The sequence below is a fragment of the Rhea americana genome, unplaced genomic scaffold (assembly GCF_003343005.1).
Source record: "Rhea americana isolate MKP2758 unplaced genomic scaffold, rheAme1 scaffold_69, whole genome shotgun sequence".
Classification (NCBI taxonomy): Eukaryota; Metazoa; Chordata; class Aves; order Rheiformes; family Rheidae; genus Rhea; species Rhea americana.
In genome coordinates, this window is record NW_028186856.1 from 4,063,287 (window position 1) to 4,081,071 (window position 17,785).

Genomic DNA, 17,785 nt, shown 5'->3' on the forward strand with positions numbered 1-17,785 from the left:
TAAAGTGCAGTGTCTCTAGGGTGACTGTCATAACAAGTGCCATGTTTTTATCATGTGATTACTAGAATCACAGAATAATTCAGGTTGGAAGTGACCTCTGGTAGTCATCTGGGCCAAGCCCTTGCTAAGAGCAGATCCAGTTAGATTATTCAGGGACTTGTCAAGCTGAGCTATGACCATCTCCAAAGATGGAAGAAGAGTTGGTTTAGAGGAGAACAGGATACAGCAGTTAATGAATGAACTACACGACCAAGAAAGGGGTGAAAACTGCTGTATTRTGTAATCTTCAGATGCTGTGTCCTCCATGTTGAGACTTCCCTTCAGCACTGTGGCTGGGATCCCCATATGGTGAAAGCAAGGTGGGAAACGTGGATGGGGAACCTCAGCGGTTTTGTTGGCTCTGTGTGAGTYTGCGGAGGCTGCATCCATTTCTTGTTTCTCCTCGTAAGACTTAGTAGAATGCTGGAAGTGCCAGGTTTATATTTTATTTAGATCTGTTGGAAAGAAAAATTTGACATAGATTTCCTCTAAAAATCTGTCCTCAATGAGTTTTTTTGCTCCCCACCATATGGATGGGACCATTGCTCATCTGCTCTGTTGTTATCTTGCGCTTCGGGTCTGCTGCCGTGTTCCCACGTCCCTGCTTGCGTGTGGCTCATGAGCTTTCTGGAGCAGAGCCAGGCATGTCTTTACGTAGGATGAGGAAGGTGAATCCTTGCTGGAGGCTGATCCACTACCACAGCCCATCCTACAGCACAGGAGGGACAGGTGGCCATGGGGAGCACACTGGTGTTTGTGTGTTAAGGCTTAAAGGCAGTTTTCAGAAGCTGTGTAAGTCCTGATTTCAAGCCCAGGCTCTTTAAGTGTCCTTCAAAACTTTCTCTTTGGTGTGTTTGTTATATATAAGGAAAATCTTTTTATTTGCCTTGGGAGAAATTTCTAGTTTTTTAAAGTGAAGCAGGTGGGGATTGCAGGGCTCCGACTCCTCAGCTGCATTCAGCCACTTGATGTTTGGAGGCAGCTTTGGTTTGCAGTGCAGTGACAGAGCTTCCGTTTGTCTCCTACTTCATAAAAATGAATGAAAAACAGAGGGTCCTCAGATGTAAAACTGAGGATTGCCTGGGAAACRGCAAGCACCCAGCAGAATGCATTGCTGTCAGTTACCGCTTCGCCTGTGCAGCGTCAGCTCTGCCGGAGGGGAAACCGCCTTCCCATGGTACACGTGTGCCTGCACGTTTGTAAACTACAACCACTCGACAGGAGGAATCAAACTAGCGCACTCTTCATCTCAGCTCCATAATACCTCCCACAAAGCTTGCTGCTGATTGCAGGGTGTCGCTGTTTTCGCCCCAGCTGAACACATCTGATGTTTCTTATGCACGTTCATGCCTGTCCTAATCCCAAACTCTCTCTGCAAAGCACCAGGGTCTCCTACATTGATAATTAAGGGTCTGCATCTACATAGCCTATGATGTCCATTTAAAGCAGTCTCCTGTGGAAGGCTGCAAGCACCTTCTGAAAGGGGAATATGCTGCTGTTTAACTTCTGTCCTAGGCTGGCCTTCAAAAGGGTAGGCATAAAGCCCAAATTAAAAAGGTTGTTAATCCTTGCTCACCCTCTGTGCACAGGGTGCACAGCACAAGCCAGCTTTGCCAGCTTTGACCTCAGTTGATGCAGTATTTAAGCTGGACCTGCTGAGACACTCACCGATGTACCCAAACTGATGTCACATGGCAAACAGACCTGAGATTACACAAGTCTATCCTGCATTTGCTGGTGTGATGAGGCAAGGACTAGGACAAGGAATGAAAGAGTCCACAAGATTTGAAAGAAAAGCAATAGGCTGTAGAAAAAATAACCTATTCCCTCCTTCCTCCTTCCCCTCCTAATTACAAAAGGATGAGAAAAAACAGGCAGGACACTTGATGTATGCACTTACTACTCTACATACATCTGTACGAGCTAAAGTAAAGAATGGTTTGACCTTGGATTAACAGGGAAAGTCTACACAGTTATTTCAACCAGCATGTGTTCCCAGACCCAGACTGTCCAGGGGATGGATATGCTTAATATATTATGAGTGAGACTCAGAGGAAGAGGTGGGAGATCCAGCCTTGCTCCTAACATCCTTAAGCCTGAAAGTGGTGGCAGCCTGCACACGTGAAGCATGTCAGGAAGCCAGAGGAAAATGAGGTTGAAGAACTCATGGGAGCTCTTAAACCCRAACAGTAGCTGTGAAGTAGGGGGACCCCCCCCCAAAACCAAAATGGTCTGTGAAACACTCTATTGGGAGTGCTACCACAGCCTCAGCTCCACAGCCCTTGTTCCCACGTTTGTAGCRGTTATCACCATGACCCCTGCTAGAGCACCATTTGTCTATATTTGTAGAGTGCCTCTAAAGATACGTCAGAGATGTGAATGAACTTATTTATCTCCATAGGGTTTTTAATTCCTAGACACCATCTGAGCAGCACTATCATCAAAAAATAGGATGTGGCAGAAGGGCACTGGAGGCTTTGCCCTCGCTCAGGTTGACACACTTTCCAAAAGTAAATACTCCAAAGTTTATTACTGTGCCTCCACTTCTCCTGGTAACTCAAGAGTAGATGGCCACTGCTCTTGTCCTCATAAAGAAGAGGGAAGAAACCCGTGCCACACTCTGTGTCTGTCTGGAAAGGAAGAAATCCCTCTTTCGCTGCCAACCTGAGCTGAAAAGTTGTACAAGACAGGAATTACTGCCAGTGTGCTGGAAGACACTTGATGACTTTTACAAGTCACAGTTTGAGATCTGCATGTTAGGTGAGTGTGCAGGATGACACTGATACTGTCTATTTTCTGCTCTGCCACTGCYTATGCTAAACAAAGTCACCTATCTGCACATGCCTCAGTTTACTTGCAGAACAACATTAAGCATTAAGAAGCAATAGACAAAAAAACTCTTTGTTATGATTTTATAAATAATCTAAAACCTGGAACTTTTAAAGGTATAAATTACTCAACTGATGTATCAAGAAGCACTGACAAGGGAATGGGAAGTCAACAGCAACAAATCACTTCAACAGTGTCTCCAACCCCTCCAAGGGGCACTCCACGGAAAGACACGYGGTCTCTTGGCATATCTGGTGTACCCAGCAATGCTCGGCAAAACATCAGCAAACAGGTACTGTTTACAGATCTTCATCATCAAAGGTCTCAGTGCATCTTAGCATCACAGTCTCATAGTCGAACTGAAGAGCTTCTTCCTGAAAAAACACCAAACCCAAGGAGGGTTAAAAATCACAAGAGTTGGTTGTGTTTCAGATAAACAGTTGTTGGTTTGGTCAGTGCTGGCATGTATCAGCTAATGAGCCACAAGCCCTCCTTCCTCTCTGAATCAGCAACCAGAACTGAGGTGCCTGATGAAGAACAGCTCAAATTTTCAACCAATTTCTTTCTAAAAATCATAGGGCTCCATCCTGTTTCATTTTATGTCATTTGGATGGGTATTACTGACTGCAGTAGCAATAGGGTCACATAACAGGCTCTGAAGACACAAACACTTCCCAGAGCCCTTAACTTCCATTGACTTCAGGCTTTACTGCTCTTTTAGCAACACAAAGAAATGATCTTCTGTTTGACCAGCTTATAGAAAGTAAGTGGCTCTTGACAAATCAAAGTCTAGGAGATGAAGGAGTTCCTCTCTACAGTATGTCTAGTCCACCTTCTGCATTGATGCAAGACTCTCTAGGGTAAGACTGCTTTTGAAAACTGGTGCTTTTAAAAACAGAATATACAGCTTACAGAGCACTAAATSCCACTTGCTTGTGACATGACTCACCTAAAAATCTTTTTTTTTTTTTTAAAAGAAATTAAAAGAAAGTGTGTATCTGAAGATGCAGAAATGCTCAGTTGAAAATTTGGACCTCAATCTGAATGCTTAATGCTTTACTGCCTTTGCTTCTAAGCATTTCTTACAATGTGGCCTCAAGACAACAACTCTGGAAAAATGATGCAATTACTTAACTGATCTCATGCTCAGAAAAATATTTCTATCACATAACTTCCATGCTCCTGTTCTTACTCTTGGGTCACTGCCCATTTAAGAGTCCTCYTCTTCTTTGTGTAAATGATTTCTTCCCTCCTCTTGTATGGTTCTTTCTCAAGCATTTTATACCAGTGGGTGCATAGCCCTGGCAGCTTTGAGAGCAGCAGCTCAAAGGGAGCTGCACTYGGTGGGTCTGTGACTATGAAATGGTAATGTACATAATCCAGCAACAGCACCTAACTGTACAGTTAACTGGAAATGACATAACAGAGAACTGGTACCTACTGACCAGCAATAAAACTTGCCACCTCATCAGCTCTGCTGAAGTAAGGAGATCACAAGCTGCCTTTCATACTTCAGTCAGGCACACATTGCATGCCTTGCCTCACTATTGTATCTGCCCCCCACCTCTGTATCTTCTACAAAGCATGTGCACAGTGCACCAGGGCATCACTTGGGATATTTTATGCCTCCATCCCTGTGCAAACTCCTGGGCTAGCATATCACTGGCAGAGGTACTGTACCAGGGGAAGAACGGTCTGCTGGGATTCAGTCACACCAGTGCAATGTAAAGAGCGCAGAGCGAGCAACCAGGCAGCAGGAAGGGCTCCAATCCCAACCAAGAACAGGAGTCTAGTGTGCTCTGCGTAACTCATTTACTGGGGCAAATTGCATAGCCTACACTGGGCTCTCTGCTGCTGCCTGAATTAGTGCATTTCAAGCTATCTGCGATGTCTCCTAGTCCCCCACTCTGCGGCCACTTCCATGACTGCCTAGATCTGTTTACTGTGAGATAGAGCTGAATTTCTGTCCTCAAAACCAGAAAATCTTGTCAGTTGGATTCTTTCGGCCTCTTGGCACAACTCTCTCAATGTGCTGTACTGAAGTTATCTAAACCAAAACAGCTTGCGACCTTCATGTTATTAGTACTCTATAGCCTGGGTGACTTCTGCTTCAAAATCCCTTTTGATCGGCTTCTGTTATCACAGAAAACTCAAAGTTCCTGCATAATAAAGTGCACGCAGCCTTTTGTTTCCTTTTGGATCCACAAAAGCTTTGTCAACTGCCTATCTGCAGTATCTCAGCTTTTTCTTCTGCTGCACATCTTCCCATCATTCCTGTTCTCCTAGTCCTAATACAACCATCCCTTTTCAAAGCTTGAAAGAGGTGCAATGTTTTCTCATACCATCTGGCCTGGTTGCTGTGAGATGGACTTGGGCTCACACACACCAATGCAACACCAAGCTGAAGAACAAACTGGGAGTGCCTAATGCTGCTGGGCATGACATTCACAAAGGATATTTAAAAACAGAAAATACTGTCTTGCATAAAGCTGTTCTTTCTTTTATAACCACCTTTAGTTCATGGTCATTTACATAAACTTAGGAAGACCCCTCTTCTTAAGCCGAATGTGGCAATTCACAAACTACAGATCTGTGTAGCTTTGACAATAGCAAGGAGTGATGTTTAGACAAAAAGTGCAAAAACTGTGCATGTAGTGTGCTCTGTCTGATAGTATTTGCTGCAATCTGTGGTGGATCTTCTGAACAGCAAATTGTACTCAGACCTTCAAGTTTATTAGCCAGCAATGAATTAATCCTCCAGAAAATGTTCTAATCCTTTTTTTTAATCTTTCAATCTCTGTTGCACCATCTGATGAACAAGTTTCCTCAAGTTAAACCTGATAACTTCCATGAAAAAGTATTTTTTTTTAACGTGCTGCCTGTTCATTTCATTGGGTGCTTTTTAGTTCTGTTTTTAGAAGCTATCTAAAACATGCTATGTTTACTATCTCTACAGCACTTACTGCTTTACAAAATTCTCCCATACTACCCCTCAAGTCTTTCTTTTCTTCCCATGCTTACAAATCCTACTCTAGCTGTTCCTGTTTAATGATTTTTGCTGTGTTTCCTGCTATCTATCTGCATCTCTTCTAGTTTGACTGGCTTTCTGAGCTAGTAGGATCCAAATGGCAAGGAGTAGTCATTATGTGATAGAGACAGCAGTGTAAAAATAGTTTCTATTTTGTTTTCTGTCTCATTTCCCCTCATCACTATTTCCTTCAGTGGAGCACCTGCTCAAGCAAGAGACCAGCAAAAGCTAGGTAGTAACAGAAAACAGAAAAACAGTGGCCACTGCAACAGATACAGTTGACTCTGAGACCAAACAAATAGCCTTTTGCTGCAGAAGCTCTCTTTTTTGGTCCCCTATCCTGTGCAGGTTCTCAGATCCCTCCTCAGCACTGGAGCAAGAAAGGGGAGGAAGAACACTGCAAATCAAATGGCTTCTGGTACAGTGAACCTGCAACAGCAGACTTAGGGTAAGAGCCCAGCAGATGTTTATCAGGCCTTTGGAGCAAGTGAAGCCTTCATGCAGATGTCCCAGACGAGGCAGCCTGGCACCAAGACAAAGAACAAGGTGAGCTGGCTGAGCTCAAGATCAGCAGCCTGTGGGTAATGGAGAATAGCAAAACGAGCAGGCACTGATTTGCCTGCTCAGATGAGATCACTGAAGCTTTTCCACGTGGAAGTTCTATGCAAAGAATAATGAAAGGTTCCTCACGTCATTGCCATTTTGAGTAACGCTCTACAGGATACTAACCCTCAAACCTTGCTTCTTACATAATCAATGTAAGAATGCTGTTGAACTTTGGAACGACACGTCTGAAGTAAAGGCTCCCAAGTTCTTGTTTTAATGATGCTGGAGAATAAGAGGAAAATTGCAGGAGAAAGAAATCCCTTTCTAACAACAAGAGAAATACGCTGCTCCTTCTATAARGAATCCTTTGGCAAAGCTTACCTGGCAAAACTGCATATTAGCAAAGAAAAGGCTTTTTAGGAAGTCAATGATCTGCAGATAGAGTCTGTGGTGATCCTCTGGATTTTCAGAAGTGCAGCTGCCAAATGCTGAACTGCAAATGGAACCACAAATATATATATTAATATATTTAATTTCTTGTCCTGTCTTTTCTCCTACTTACTTTCTCTCCTCAACGTTTTACTTACATATCAAAAAAAGACTTAGATCGTTTTCAAGATGAATCTRATATTAAAGGCAACAGCTGAACAAAACAAGGAGGGGTGGAGGAGATATTGACAAATGCAAGGAAGACACTTAGAACAGAGAATTGCAAGACAAGAACCATTATCACAACAAAGAAATCTACTGCTACWTGACTGCAGTGCTCATACTGTTTTAGGGAAAAGCATGCATTCATTATAAYGCAGAGCAACAGAAGTTATTTGGTAAGGTATTTTTTAGGGTTGTTCAGAGGAATAGCTTTGACTTTTTTTGTTAAATGGTTTGAGTGGTAACTACGTGGTAATGGCCTGACACATTGGCTTTCATTAGCAGCTTCTTACTCAGGTAATGAGCAACTTTGGTAAAAGGCTCACATATTCACTCTGAGCCTCACCTATATATTCTGTATGAGATCTTACAAAGTTCTGCCCACACACCTCTGCCCTGAATTACAAGGCTCAGGGTGACAGAAAAAGGAGGAGACAGAATAAGCATCGACTACTGAAATACCAATCAAATTTGGAGCTTATACTAGATTTTTGGGTGCTAATCTCTAAACTGCAAAGATGGCAGCAAGAAATTGCAGCATTTGTCAGCAAGAAATTACAGCATTAAGGAATGTTTTTTCTTATTTCAAAAGCAAACAATGTTATTTAATCATGATTTGAGCAATCAACGTTATTTAACGGGTTTGTGTTTTGTTAAGCTTTATTGTGTATTCAAGTGTATTCTGATCAACAGCCAAAACAACCTTATTTTCATTCATGCTGTTCTGGAAGTGCAAAGTGGAGCAGTGATAAAAGGGAGAACAAAATTCATACTAAAGAACCCTTTGAATATGAAAAAATACACAGAAATTTGAATCCCAAAAGAGGTATTAAAAACACTTTACAAAGACCAAAAAAAAAAAAATCCTAACTAAATATAAAGACCAAGTGAGAATACATAAGACATGAGTCATAATGCAATTTTCCTCTTGAGGAAAACAACTCTTGTCTTTCTCCCATCTACTGGCAAAATCAAATGCAGTGCCAGTTTTGTTTATGACATGTTCTCTCTTAAGGAATTGTTAGGGAATTGTGATTTGACCTGCAGAGGAAAAAGATGTTATTATTTAATAGATCTCATGTTTCTTCGATGTTACTGTTCCAGTCAACCCCACTTCAGCTTGATCAACTCCTTTTGACTGAATTACAGTATTTGGTAAAGGAAGGCAATGTTTAAAAAAAAGTTATTTTTGTCTCATCAGATAATAGCACAGTTCACAGTCAGCTGACTTTTATCCAGGGAACGCCATAGTCCTGTCAAGTAAAAGGAAAAAACMGGAAAACATTGCAAACCTTTCAACTGGACAAGAGAAAGTTATGAGGAGCAGTAAAGGAATCAACTGCCAGCTGGACCCACTATTATCTGGAACTGCTTGGGCACTCTTGGTAAGCGATTCTTCCTTGTTCTGCTGTAAATGCCTATTCATGCATTCATGCAAATGCCTATCATTTCACTTTTACATCTTAGGAGAGAGTATTATTGTGAGCACCACGGCTAGAGGCTTCTATTTTAACCATTTACTAAAAATTAGGCACACACACACAAAAAAGAGGTTAGTCTACTAACATTGGATGTGCTCCAATGGATGTGCACACTATCTAGGAGAAGAGGTGGGTTTATAATTTACCTCTGACTAGACATTCCCTGAGTCTCATTTCTGTCAAGGAAACCAGAAGCAACATCAAATGCATCTTCAAACATTACCTACCAAAGAAAACACTTCAGATGTCAACACATCCAGCCACTTTAGAATTTTACCTAGGCTAAAATTTTTAATAATTATGTCTTAAAGAAACATGAAATTCTTTCTTCCTATTTAACAGACATGTTTACTGTTAGAGTAAACCCATGATGTTTTGTGGAGACAGGAATAATAACAATATTTCATGACTAAGAGCACAATATTAGTCCATTCCTTTAGGCCTGCGCCAGCCTCTAGGAATTAGGCTTACATTAAACTCTCCCAACATAGCAGGAAAAAACATGGACTATACCAGCACTTTCCAGCCTTAACTGTGGGCTGTTACTGCTGTTTATGGCCAGAGATCGTAGCTGCGCCAGCCACTCTCACCAAACCTGACTCCACTATGCGACCTGCCTTACAATGGAGTTCGGATTCTTCATGTTACAGACCCATAAACTTATTAATCTCCTCCATCAAAATTCAGTTCATATAATTTTTTGTGCCAGGAAGTACTGTATATGTAATATCTCCATGGCATTTCCCAAGTAGGTCAGCAATGTGAATTGCCCAAGTGTCCTGTGACTTGGGAAATCGGGTATTCCTTCTGAGTTTAAACCATTTGTGCTCTCTGGAGAAGTTGCAGAGGATGATAACTCTACAATCCTYGTTCTTGCTCTCTCCCCCTGCAGTAAGTTAGATCGAATGCAACTGTCACTTAGCACAGAAACACTATAGGTCAGGGGAGATTAGCAGGACTACTACCACTGCCTGCTGACAGCTTGCTACGTATCATATTGAAAGAGAATTCAATGCAGACTTTACTCAAAGACTGCTTACAGTTTCCATTTATGCATTCAAGTGGTCATGGGCAAACTGAATTACAATTACTGTATGTCTCCAATTAAAAGCTGCACAGCCAATTAGCTCCTCAAGGCTTGGAGCCTCAGAGGCAGTTGGGCTGCATTACTGAATACTTACTTCCTCCTGTGTGGAGACCAAGGAACCACTGGCTTCCTCACTGTTACCTCTGCTGTCCCTCACGCTGCCTTCAGTGCATGCAGGCTCTTGGCAAGGAGCCTTGGGATCCAGGAGGAAATCTCTCTGACTACAGTAATGCAAGATGCTGTCTCTCCTTTCTTCGGAAAGTTCTTGCCAGAGGTGGGAAATGGCTGTGGAGACTACAGGAAGAGGCAGTTCTTCAGTGCAAACTATTCCATGCTCTATCAGYAGGTCCACTGTGTGCTTATAAAAACACAGATACCTGTAATGAAAGGAAAAGGAGCATCTCTTTAAGAGCAAGCTCTGATGCAGTTATCTACCAGAAAGCAGCAYGGGCAGGTTTAGCTCAGYTGGTTGGAGTGCRGTGCTACTAATGCCAAGGTTGTGGGTTTAATCCCTGTATGGGCTATGCTGAGGGCTGGACTTAGATGACCTCCAGAGGTCCCTTCCAACCTTGCCATTCTATGATTTTATGATGACTGGGGAGCAGCTCTGATTCATAACTGCTTCTCTGACTACCTGCTGCCAGACTTCACACAACTGATGAAGGTTGCCCAATGCTGTTTGAAGATTTTAGCAACTCTGTTCTGCCAAGATTTCATCTGTAAAAGGCAGGCTCCAGCCAGAGCCTCAGCACAGTTGCCTCATGAGTGAAGCTCCAGCCACTGCAGCTGCAAAGGCAAACTTCATTCTGGCATTTCATAAACTTTGCATACTTGTCTTAGTGTTCTGAGGCTTTTATACTATAAGCTATTTTTTGGTACTTTTATTAGTATTGCACTACGCTTTAAAGCCTTGGCCAATGTCATGACCCTGAGGTATTAGGCACTGTGCATACCAAGAGGAAGACTACCTCAGGCCTGAWAGCTCTGCTTGAGCAAGCATGGGAGCTCAATTTCCTCCATTTTACATCTGAGGAACCATGTCTGCAAGCTTGACTTGTAAGAGGTCTGTAGCAAACTCAGCAATTGAACATAAAACATCTTAATTTTAATCTGGTGTCTAAATCACAGCAGCAGTCTGCTGCTTCTGTTAGCACGGTATGACACAGAGAACTACGGATAACAACATCTACTATAGAAAGTAGCACTGAAGGTTACTTAAAATTTATTAAATGTTTATAGAGCTTCTCAGATGAAAAGAATAAGTTTAAAGGAATCTGAAGGAAAGTAATACAAGCAGAAATCATTGTTACTGTATTTGACTGAGCTCAGAATGATTCCTTGAAAGATATCCTAACTGAGCAAATTTCCTGGTTAACAGAAGAGTACTGCATGAGCAAGTAAATCAAAACTGTTCAGTCTTTTAACTTTTMATAGTTAATAAACCAAATTGAAAGTCTTAAAATAATCCCGCATGCAAGCATAAGCATGTTTACCCTTCCATCTCCATGCTCTGCAGCTTTTGCCACCATTCCTAGAGACAAAAATATCCTAAAGGGAATTAACACTCTCATTTCAGCTATTATACTCACCAAGGGTTCCGAGTCCAGCTCCAAATGAAAGATCTGGAGTTTCTCTAACAGAAGAACATGAATTACCATTAGATTGCTCTGAGAAAGAAATTAAGCTTGAACCATGACCATCAAGTTCTTTCAGATGGTAAGAGGCAACCACATTTTGCAGGGGAAAGAGTACTGTGCAGCTATCACTGGGGTACCTGGTACAGCACATGGAAATACAAAGTTCTTCAAAGCCCAACACATTTCTGATGCTGCCAAAATAACATTATTAGATTATCACTGAAAGGTGCTTGTTTTCTTTGCGGGACAGTCCCTGCTGTTTTGTGTCAGTTAAAGATCATTTTGCAAGAAGGATTAGCTATAAAGCAACTGTGCTCTGCCATAAAACTGCAGGGTAAATGCCATGTAACATGGCAATGACACTGGTTTATCTTGTCAGTGAAGAAGGAGAAGGAGAGTTTATGGCTCTGTTGTGCAGTCTTTGATGAAGCAGAGCTTACTTCTCTCAGAAAATCTTGATTCAGCACATTTCAAGGTCTTGTAAATGATACCTTCCTACAGACATCTCTCTGTTCTCACAAAAGCAAGAGCAGAAACAGTGGTAGGCTACAGCCATCTGCTGGCTCAGCTGCAGTTTCGTCCTGATGAAAAACTCAACAGTCCAAGGGAATGTCATAAAAAGCACCAACTCAGATCAAAAGAAAAGAAGGAATTGTGGAAGCTTTTCTTTAAGGTGGTGCATCAGCTCTGGAAGAGGATGCCAGATCCAGCTGTGGAGTCTCCTGAGCTGGATGTTCTGAACACAAATTTGACAAATGTCTGCCTGGGTAACTGGGGTAAACTTGACAACATGGAATAGATAAAATGAGTCACTGTTTCTTAAAGGTTTATAATGACATGATCATTCAGCCTTTCTGAAAAGCATGCATGACCCCGAAGTATATCCTAGTGCTGTCTGATGCAAGGGGAAGAATGTGATGAATAATGTACTTAAAATATGAGTAACTGACCCAAAAGAAGTAATTTTACCATTATAATCCCAGATTAAAATACATAGATCACTGGTAACAGAACTCTGCTCTGATTCCTAGCTCCTGCATCAGGCATTTGCTAGCTGATCCCAAGGGCCTCACACCTTTTTGCTATGGGAACGCWCATGTGAGTGTTCTGGTTTCTTTTCTCCCTCCCTCCCTGTGTTGCAGTCATTTTGAGGAGTGCCTTCTGAAGTCTTCTAGACAATTGCTCTTCTGCAGACATAGGCTGAAGGCTACATGATCTTCCAGCCACACCCTGCTGAGATCCTATGGAATGTGAATATCAAAAACCTAAATCTATACAGAACATGAGCGCTCAAACTTCAATGTCAACTAGAGGCAGAATGAACATCATTACGAGGAAGACACCTGCCCACATCTGTCTACCTTGCACCTCCCACACAACATATACAGCTCGCAGCTTGTGCACTTGATCTAGTACAGCAATTTCTACCTTCCTGAAATATGGTCCCATTGAGAGGATAGAGCTTGACAGTGGCACTGATATCACCTTTGGTGCCCCTTACACCACTGTCAGCAGGTATGTTGCTTCTTACTCTGTAAGCCACCTAAGCAGTTGGAAAGGGACTTACACACTTGAATCGAAGTTTTATCTCTTTCTTGAGGATGGATGGAAAATCAGAGATTCTCCAAGGCCAGTAAAGCTGGGGGCTGCCACAATGTTGGGAGCCCATTCACATGCCAAGCATGGGCAAGAGACTCAAGAGGTGCTCAGCAACCTCACCAGCAGGACTGAAGTCACTGGCTTGAGGCTTCTACACAGCAAGGCAGGCTCCAACAAGGCTGCACATACAGCAGGGACTGAATGTGCAGTCTTAAACAAATGAACAAATGGAAGGTAACCAAGCGTGAACCTACCGTTCAAATTCCACCAGATCAGGGGACAAAGTGGTTGAGGACTCAGTAAGTCCTGGCTTCCCATCCTCTTCCATTGTGTTTTTTTCATATTCTTGAATCAAACACCAGATCGTAGAGCCACTCTCACTCACAGTTTCTGAGGGGGATGCAGTGCTGGGAAGAACACATAACAAAAAAGCTAAATTAATTGTCAGCTGGATTAGTGATGCCCCTGTCATGGCCCATGATGAAGTTGGAGGCCATTCTTCCCAAGCAGGCCTTTTTCCTCCCCTTTGCTTCGCAAGTAAGTGAGATCTCCTTGGTGGAAATGAGCTATACAGGAGGGAAAGGAATATAAGCACTGTCTGAAAATGAGACCAACAAACACCTAGGGTATTCATGCACTGAATGGGATTACAAGGGTCTTGGTGAGATCTCTTCATCTTTCCCTTTTGACAGGCTTCTTGGTACCTCAGTAACACGGACAAAGAGATGCTGGAAGCAGGTGTAAAGAACTATCATCTTTCTTTGCTTGGTACAAGTCTTTACCTGTGACTGCCGAAGTGCCTCTTGACATACTCCTCTCTGACTTCCTCCAAGCTGGATGGGCTCCCATCCTCCAGGCTGAAGGACTCTGTTGCAGCAGAAAGGTGGCCGTCATGTCAGGGGAGTGCMTGCCTCCCCTCTTACTCCTCATCCCAATCAAACAGAGTAATTCTGACAACTGGTTTTGCTGTCACAAGCCAGAGCTTTTGATTAGGCAAAAGTGATGTGCGACAAGACACCTCAGGCTCCCCTACAAGGTGGCTAGCATGACTGGGAGCTTATGATCACTGAGGGACTTAGTATCACTGCTCCCTTCGTAATGCTGGTTTGACAGAAAAAAATAACAGTAAAAACCACCAGCAAATCACAGTCCAGGCAAGAACCTGTCAATACAGCATTTTGTGATTGCTGTGCAGCCAGCAAGCTGTATGTAAAAACCCTAGACAAGCAAATTCTGTGAATCAGAAGCAGTATGAGTTAGATGTACGTGCAAGGGGACATTTACCTCAAAACTCTCCTTAGCCAGCTCCACTGCTTGCGATCACTTCAAACCTCCTTCTCTGTCCAAATATTTGCTCTACCTATCACTGCATTTCACAGGTTATCCAGGGGTGCGGGTTCAGAGGAATTRGCTCATTTCAAGCACCAGGATTTTCAATTGATGCCAATGATTTGAGATGCAAGTTACACAAATAGATTTTTTTTTTTGTGACAGTATTTTGGACACTGAATGGACATAAAAAATATGTCCCAATTCTCTAGCACATGGACTCCCAGCCCTATTTCTGCCATGGGAGTCCTTGGCCAGTGTCAGCATGCAGTGGCCAGACAGTTGGGAAGCATGGTGTTGCAGGAGCACCTGAAGGTGACCCAGTAAGCTGGAAGAAAACAAAAACGCAGCCTCTCTTCCTTCTTGTTCCTAGAGCAAATTCTTAACTAAATTCTAAGAGGTTCCCACTTCTCACAGTTTTGTGAGGAAATCCTTAGTGGACTTTCTGTCTTTCTCTTGTACCTCTGCCTCAAATTGGGACCCTACAGTCTCCAGCTCTATCCTGCCTGTACTTGACTCACCATGCCAGGGAGCTCACACCAGCCCCGGGCCAGCAGGAATTGCTGGTTTCCTTCCCCAAGCCCAGACTGGGCTGGGCAGGGGGTAGAAAACACTGCAAGCCAGAGGGGTATGCCTGGGGAACGGTGCTTTGTGGRTTGCTAGACTTTCACACTGTCCCTTGCTTATGGCTGCAGCTAAAGCCATGGCTCAGTGTGCATCCAGCTGTTTCTATTAAATAAATAAAATACAAGTCCAAGCAAACTGTGCAAGACAAATACAAGGCATACAGTACCTTTCATCTTCAGCAAAGAACCCAGGGTTTGCTCCAGCTCCTGGATATAATTCTTAGCCTTACGCAAAACCTGACACTAAACATAAAAAGAAATCARAAATGATTGCTCTTGGCTCTGACTGGATTCATGTTTTAACATGCCTTGSTTGTTTTCTACACTTTGCTTCATTTTGACCTTCGGTTATCTCAAAGTCTCTGTGAGAACCACTCACAGAGTTGTTTCACTATCTACCTTTATCCACTTTTATCCACTTTGAAAAAAATGAAAGAACTAGTATCAGAGCAAACTTAAATATAAATATTAGTGTACATATTATGTAATACATACACATAACACCCAGTCACACAGCCATTTGCTGCTTAACTCTGATCTCCTTCCATCAGCAACTGTTCTTGTTTGGATCATTCTCTTCTYGGAGCATGTCCAGAAATGCCACCCTGTGAAGTCTTGATGGATGGCTACCAACATTGGGCATTAAAATTTTACTAATCATTTCCTGTGAGAATTACGCTAGCAGAAGCCTTTGCCATGYCTGCGCTCTACTACACTGATGCAAACTGGAGYCACTTCACTGTGCTGCACATCATCCCTTCATCATTTATAGCAGGCATAAMTGAGAGCATCTGGCCAATGCATTTAAACATACACAACTCAAAAATCTTTCAAGATCGACACGATCATTGAGACCATTCACAGTCACCTTAGGCAGGAGGCCTGCTTTGCACACTGTCTGCAGGGGATGTTTTAGMCAGGCAGTAAGCACTAGGATTAGGTGAGAACATCAGTATTTAGACTCCCAAAAATATTCTATCTTCCTTGACCCCAAGAAGTCCGTGACAGGCACATTATACTAYGGAACAGAGCAGTTTTTGGCTAGGAATAAATCGGGAGGACTTACCAAACTACGAAAACTCAGGAGCCCACTGTGGAAAGAACTGGAATATTAACAGAGTCTCCTTAGATTAGGCAAAACAAGCATTTGTTTCGTCTCAGCTTTGGAGATCACGGTRACTTCAGCTTGTTCACAGCTGGGCAAGCTGAGCTCTTACCTCGAACTGCATCAGAGGGAAGGGGCTTGGCAGGCACAAGCCCTAGGCAGCAGCATTTTGCACATGTTCCAGGCCAATTCCACCTTTATAAACAGTATCTCTTTTGGTTAAATAGTTTCTTAGTTTAATAAAGTGCAGTAAACAGTACTGGCTGTTGTCTTTTCTCCTGACTTGTTTTTCCAGACTGTCTCCTAAGACAGACTGCAACTCGTAACACTGAATAAATTATTCCCTTTTCTTCCCTCAACTTCTGCCCCTAAACTCACTAGTTCTGATTTCATAGCAAAAAAAGCTGCGAAATCAGGAAACTTTCATCATGGGATTCCTTGATTAATTTCCAAAATACTGCTATTAAGAAGCAGCAGAACTGCCACAAGCAAAGCGCCGATGAGCCACACGATAAACCCATGATGCTGAGAAGAGAAAGCGAGCAATTTGCTCACGCTGAGCTGACAGCTGCACGAGCAAAGCAAAACGGATCCAGGCAAACTGCAGGCAGTGAAATTACACAGACTCTGGCACCCCTAAAGGTACAGTGGGCATCACAGCAAATCTAGTTAACTTTAAACATACACGCATGTAATAGTGACAAATAGGCAAACACAGTCACTGCTCTCCGCACCTTGGAGGCCGAGTTGCCCGACTGGGACAGCACAGTTTCCCGCAAGCTGTTGAAGAGTCCTGCAAGCTTGGCTCGGTGGCGCGCCTGCGACAAGCGTCTTTTTAGCACGCGCGGCTCTGGCTCGATCTCTTGCAGCTGGTTCAGGAAACTRGGACTCACTCTGACCTGTGGCTTGCTACAGTCGTCAGCTGTCTCCATCAAAAGCTGCAACGCAACATTTATTTCTACCAAATAAAAAGAATGTAAGTGAGGGAAAAGCAACTCCATAGCAAGGGGAGTGGACAGATAAAGAGGTAAAGCGATGTACAAGAGTGTTCCAGCTCACGTTTGGCAGGAAATCATAGCTTAAAGTCATGATATTGGAGKAGAATTGAGGGAGGTAGCTCCATAAACACCATTTTGGTTAAAAGATACAGTGTAGAAAAAAATCACATTAATTAAATCATCTGCTACTCAGCGTGCTTCGCTGTCAGTAGCCCCATCAAACTTCTGCTGAAATCACTAAAAAGACTGATCACACCTTACAGAGATATGGCAGTGCTACAACTTAAAAGTCACCAGGTGCTACTCATACAATAAGCCTAGCACTGAAACTTTGGTGAGCAGCACAAAGAGTCAATTAATTACCCCAAGCAATGCATATTTGCAGTGTATTACAGAACAGATCCGTTCACTCTTTTGATATACTAGATTTGGGTAAATATGTAGCTAAGGATGATCAACCAGTAAAGYAAGTTCGTGCTGCCTGTTGTGCTAACAACTTTCCAGTTCAGCTTCAGCCCTGCAGCAGCCGGTGTAACATTTCCCAAAAATCTTACGGGTGGGGGAAGGGGGTTGGCTGCTGTCGTGACGTGCTTCAGTCGCGACATGCCCCACCCCAAGCAGCGGGTGGGAAGCCCTCTCACGAAAGGGCTGGGGGGTCTGCCCGCACTTGCAGCCCCACAAGGGGCAAGGAAGGAGAAACGCCCAAACCCGACCTGCTGCCCCTGTTACCCACCGGCAGCAGAACGTACGCACGGCAGAACTCCCGCGCCTGCTTTTTCTTCCACAGCCGGGAGGAAAAACACCCCGGCGTGTTTTTTTTTTTTTTTTTT

General features: G+C 43.1%; 2 protein-coding genes across 5 annotated transcripts in view; one reads left to right on the forward strand and one right to left on the reverse strand.

Annotated features, from left to right (window-relative positions):
• Positions 1-2,952: 2,952 nt before the first annotated feature.
• On the reverse strand, positions 2,953-17,755 carry STRA8 (stimulated by retinoic acid 8). 4 transcript variants are annotated; one of them, XM_085321252.1, is made up of 10 exons: positions 17,689-17,755; positions 16,692-16,915; positions 15,020-15,095; positions 13,680-13,764; positions 13,152-13,304; positions 11,251-11,283; positions 9,756-10,038; positions 8,721-8,797; positions 6,824-6,935; positions 2,953-3,242 (listed from the first exon to the last, which is right to left on the reverse strand). In XM_085321252.1, exons 2-10 carry the CDS (start codon positions 16,887-16,889, stop codon positions 3,168-3,170), a joined length of 1,092 nt encoding a protein of 363 aa, XP_085177378.1. In that variant the 5' UTR covers positions 16,890-16,915; positions 17,689-17,755; the 3' UTR covers positions 2,953-3,167. The 4 variants fall into 4 exon arrangements, with proteins under 4 accessions (XP_085177378.1, XP_085177380.1, XP_085177381.1 ...); XM_085321254.1 differs by having other exon boundaries at positions 16,692-16,895; positions 17,689-17,745; XM_085321255.1 differs by lacking the exon at positions 11,251-11,283.
• The window catches only part of WDR91 (WD repeat domain 91), a 19,267-nt gene continuing 19,040 nt past the window's right edge, over positions 17,559-17,785 (forward strand). Inside the window, exon 1 of the mRNA XM_085321305.1 lies at positions 17,559-17,579. Within this exon, the coding sequence (XP_085177431.1) occupies positions 17,559-17,579 (21 nt within the window). The remainder of the gene's footprint in view (positions 17,580-17,785) is intronic.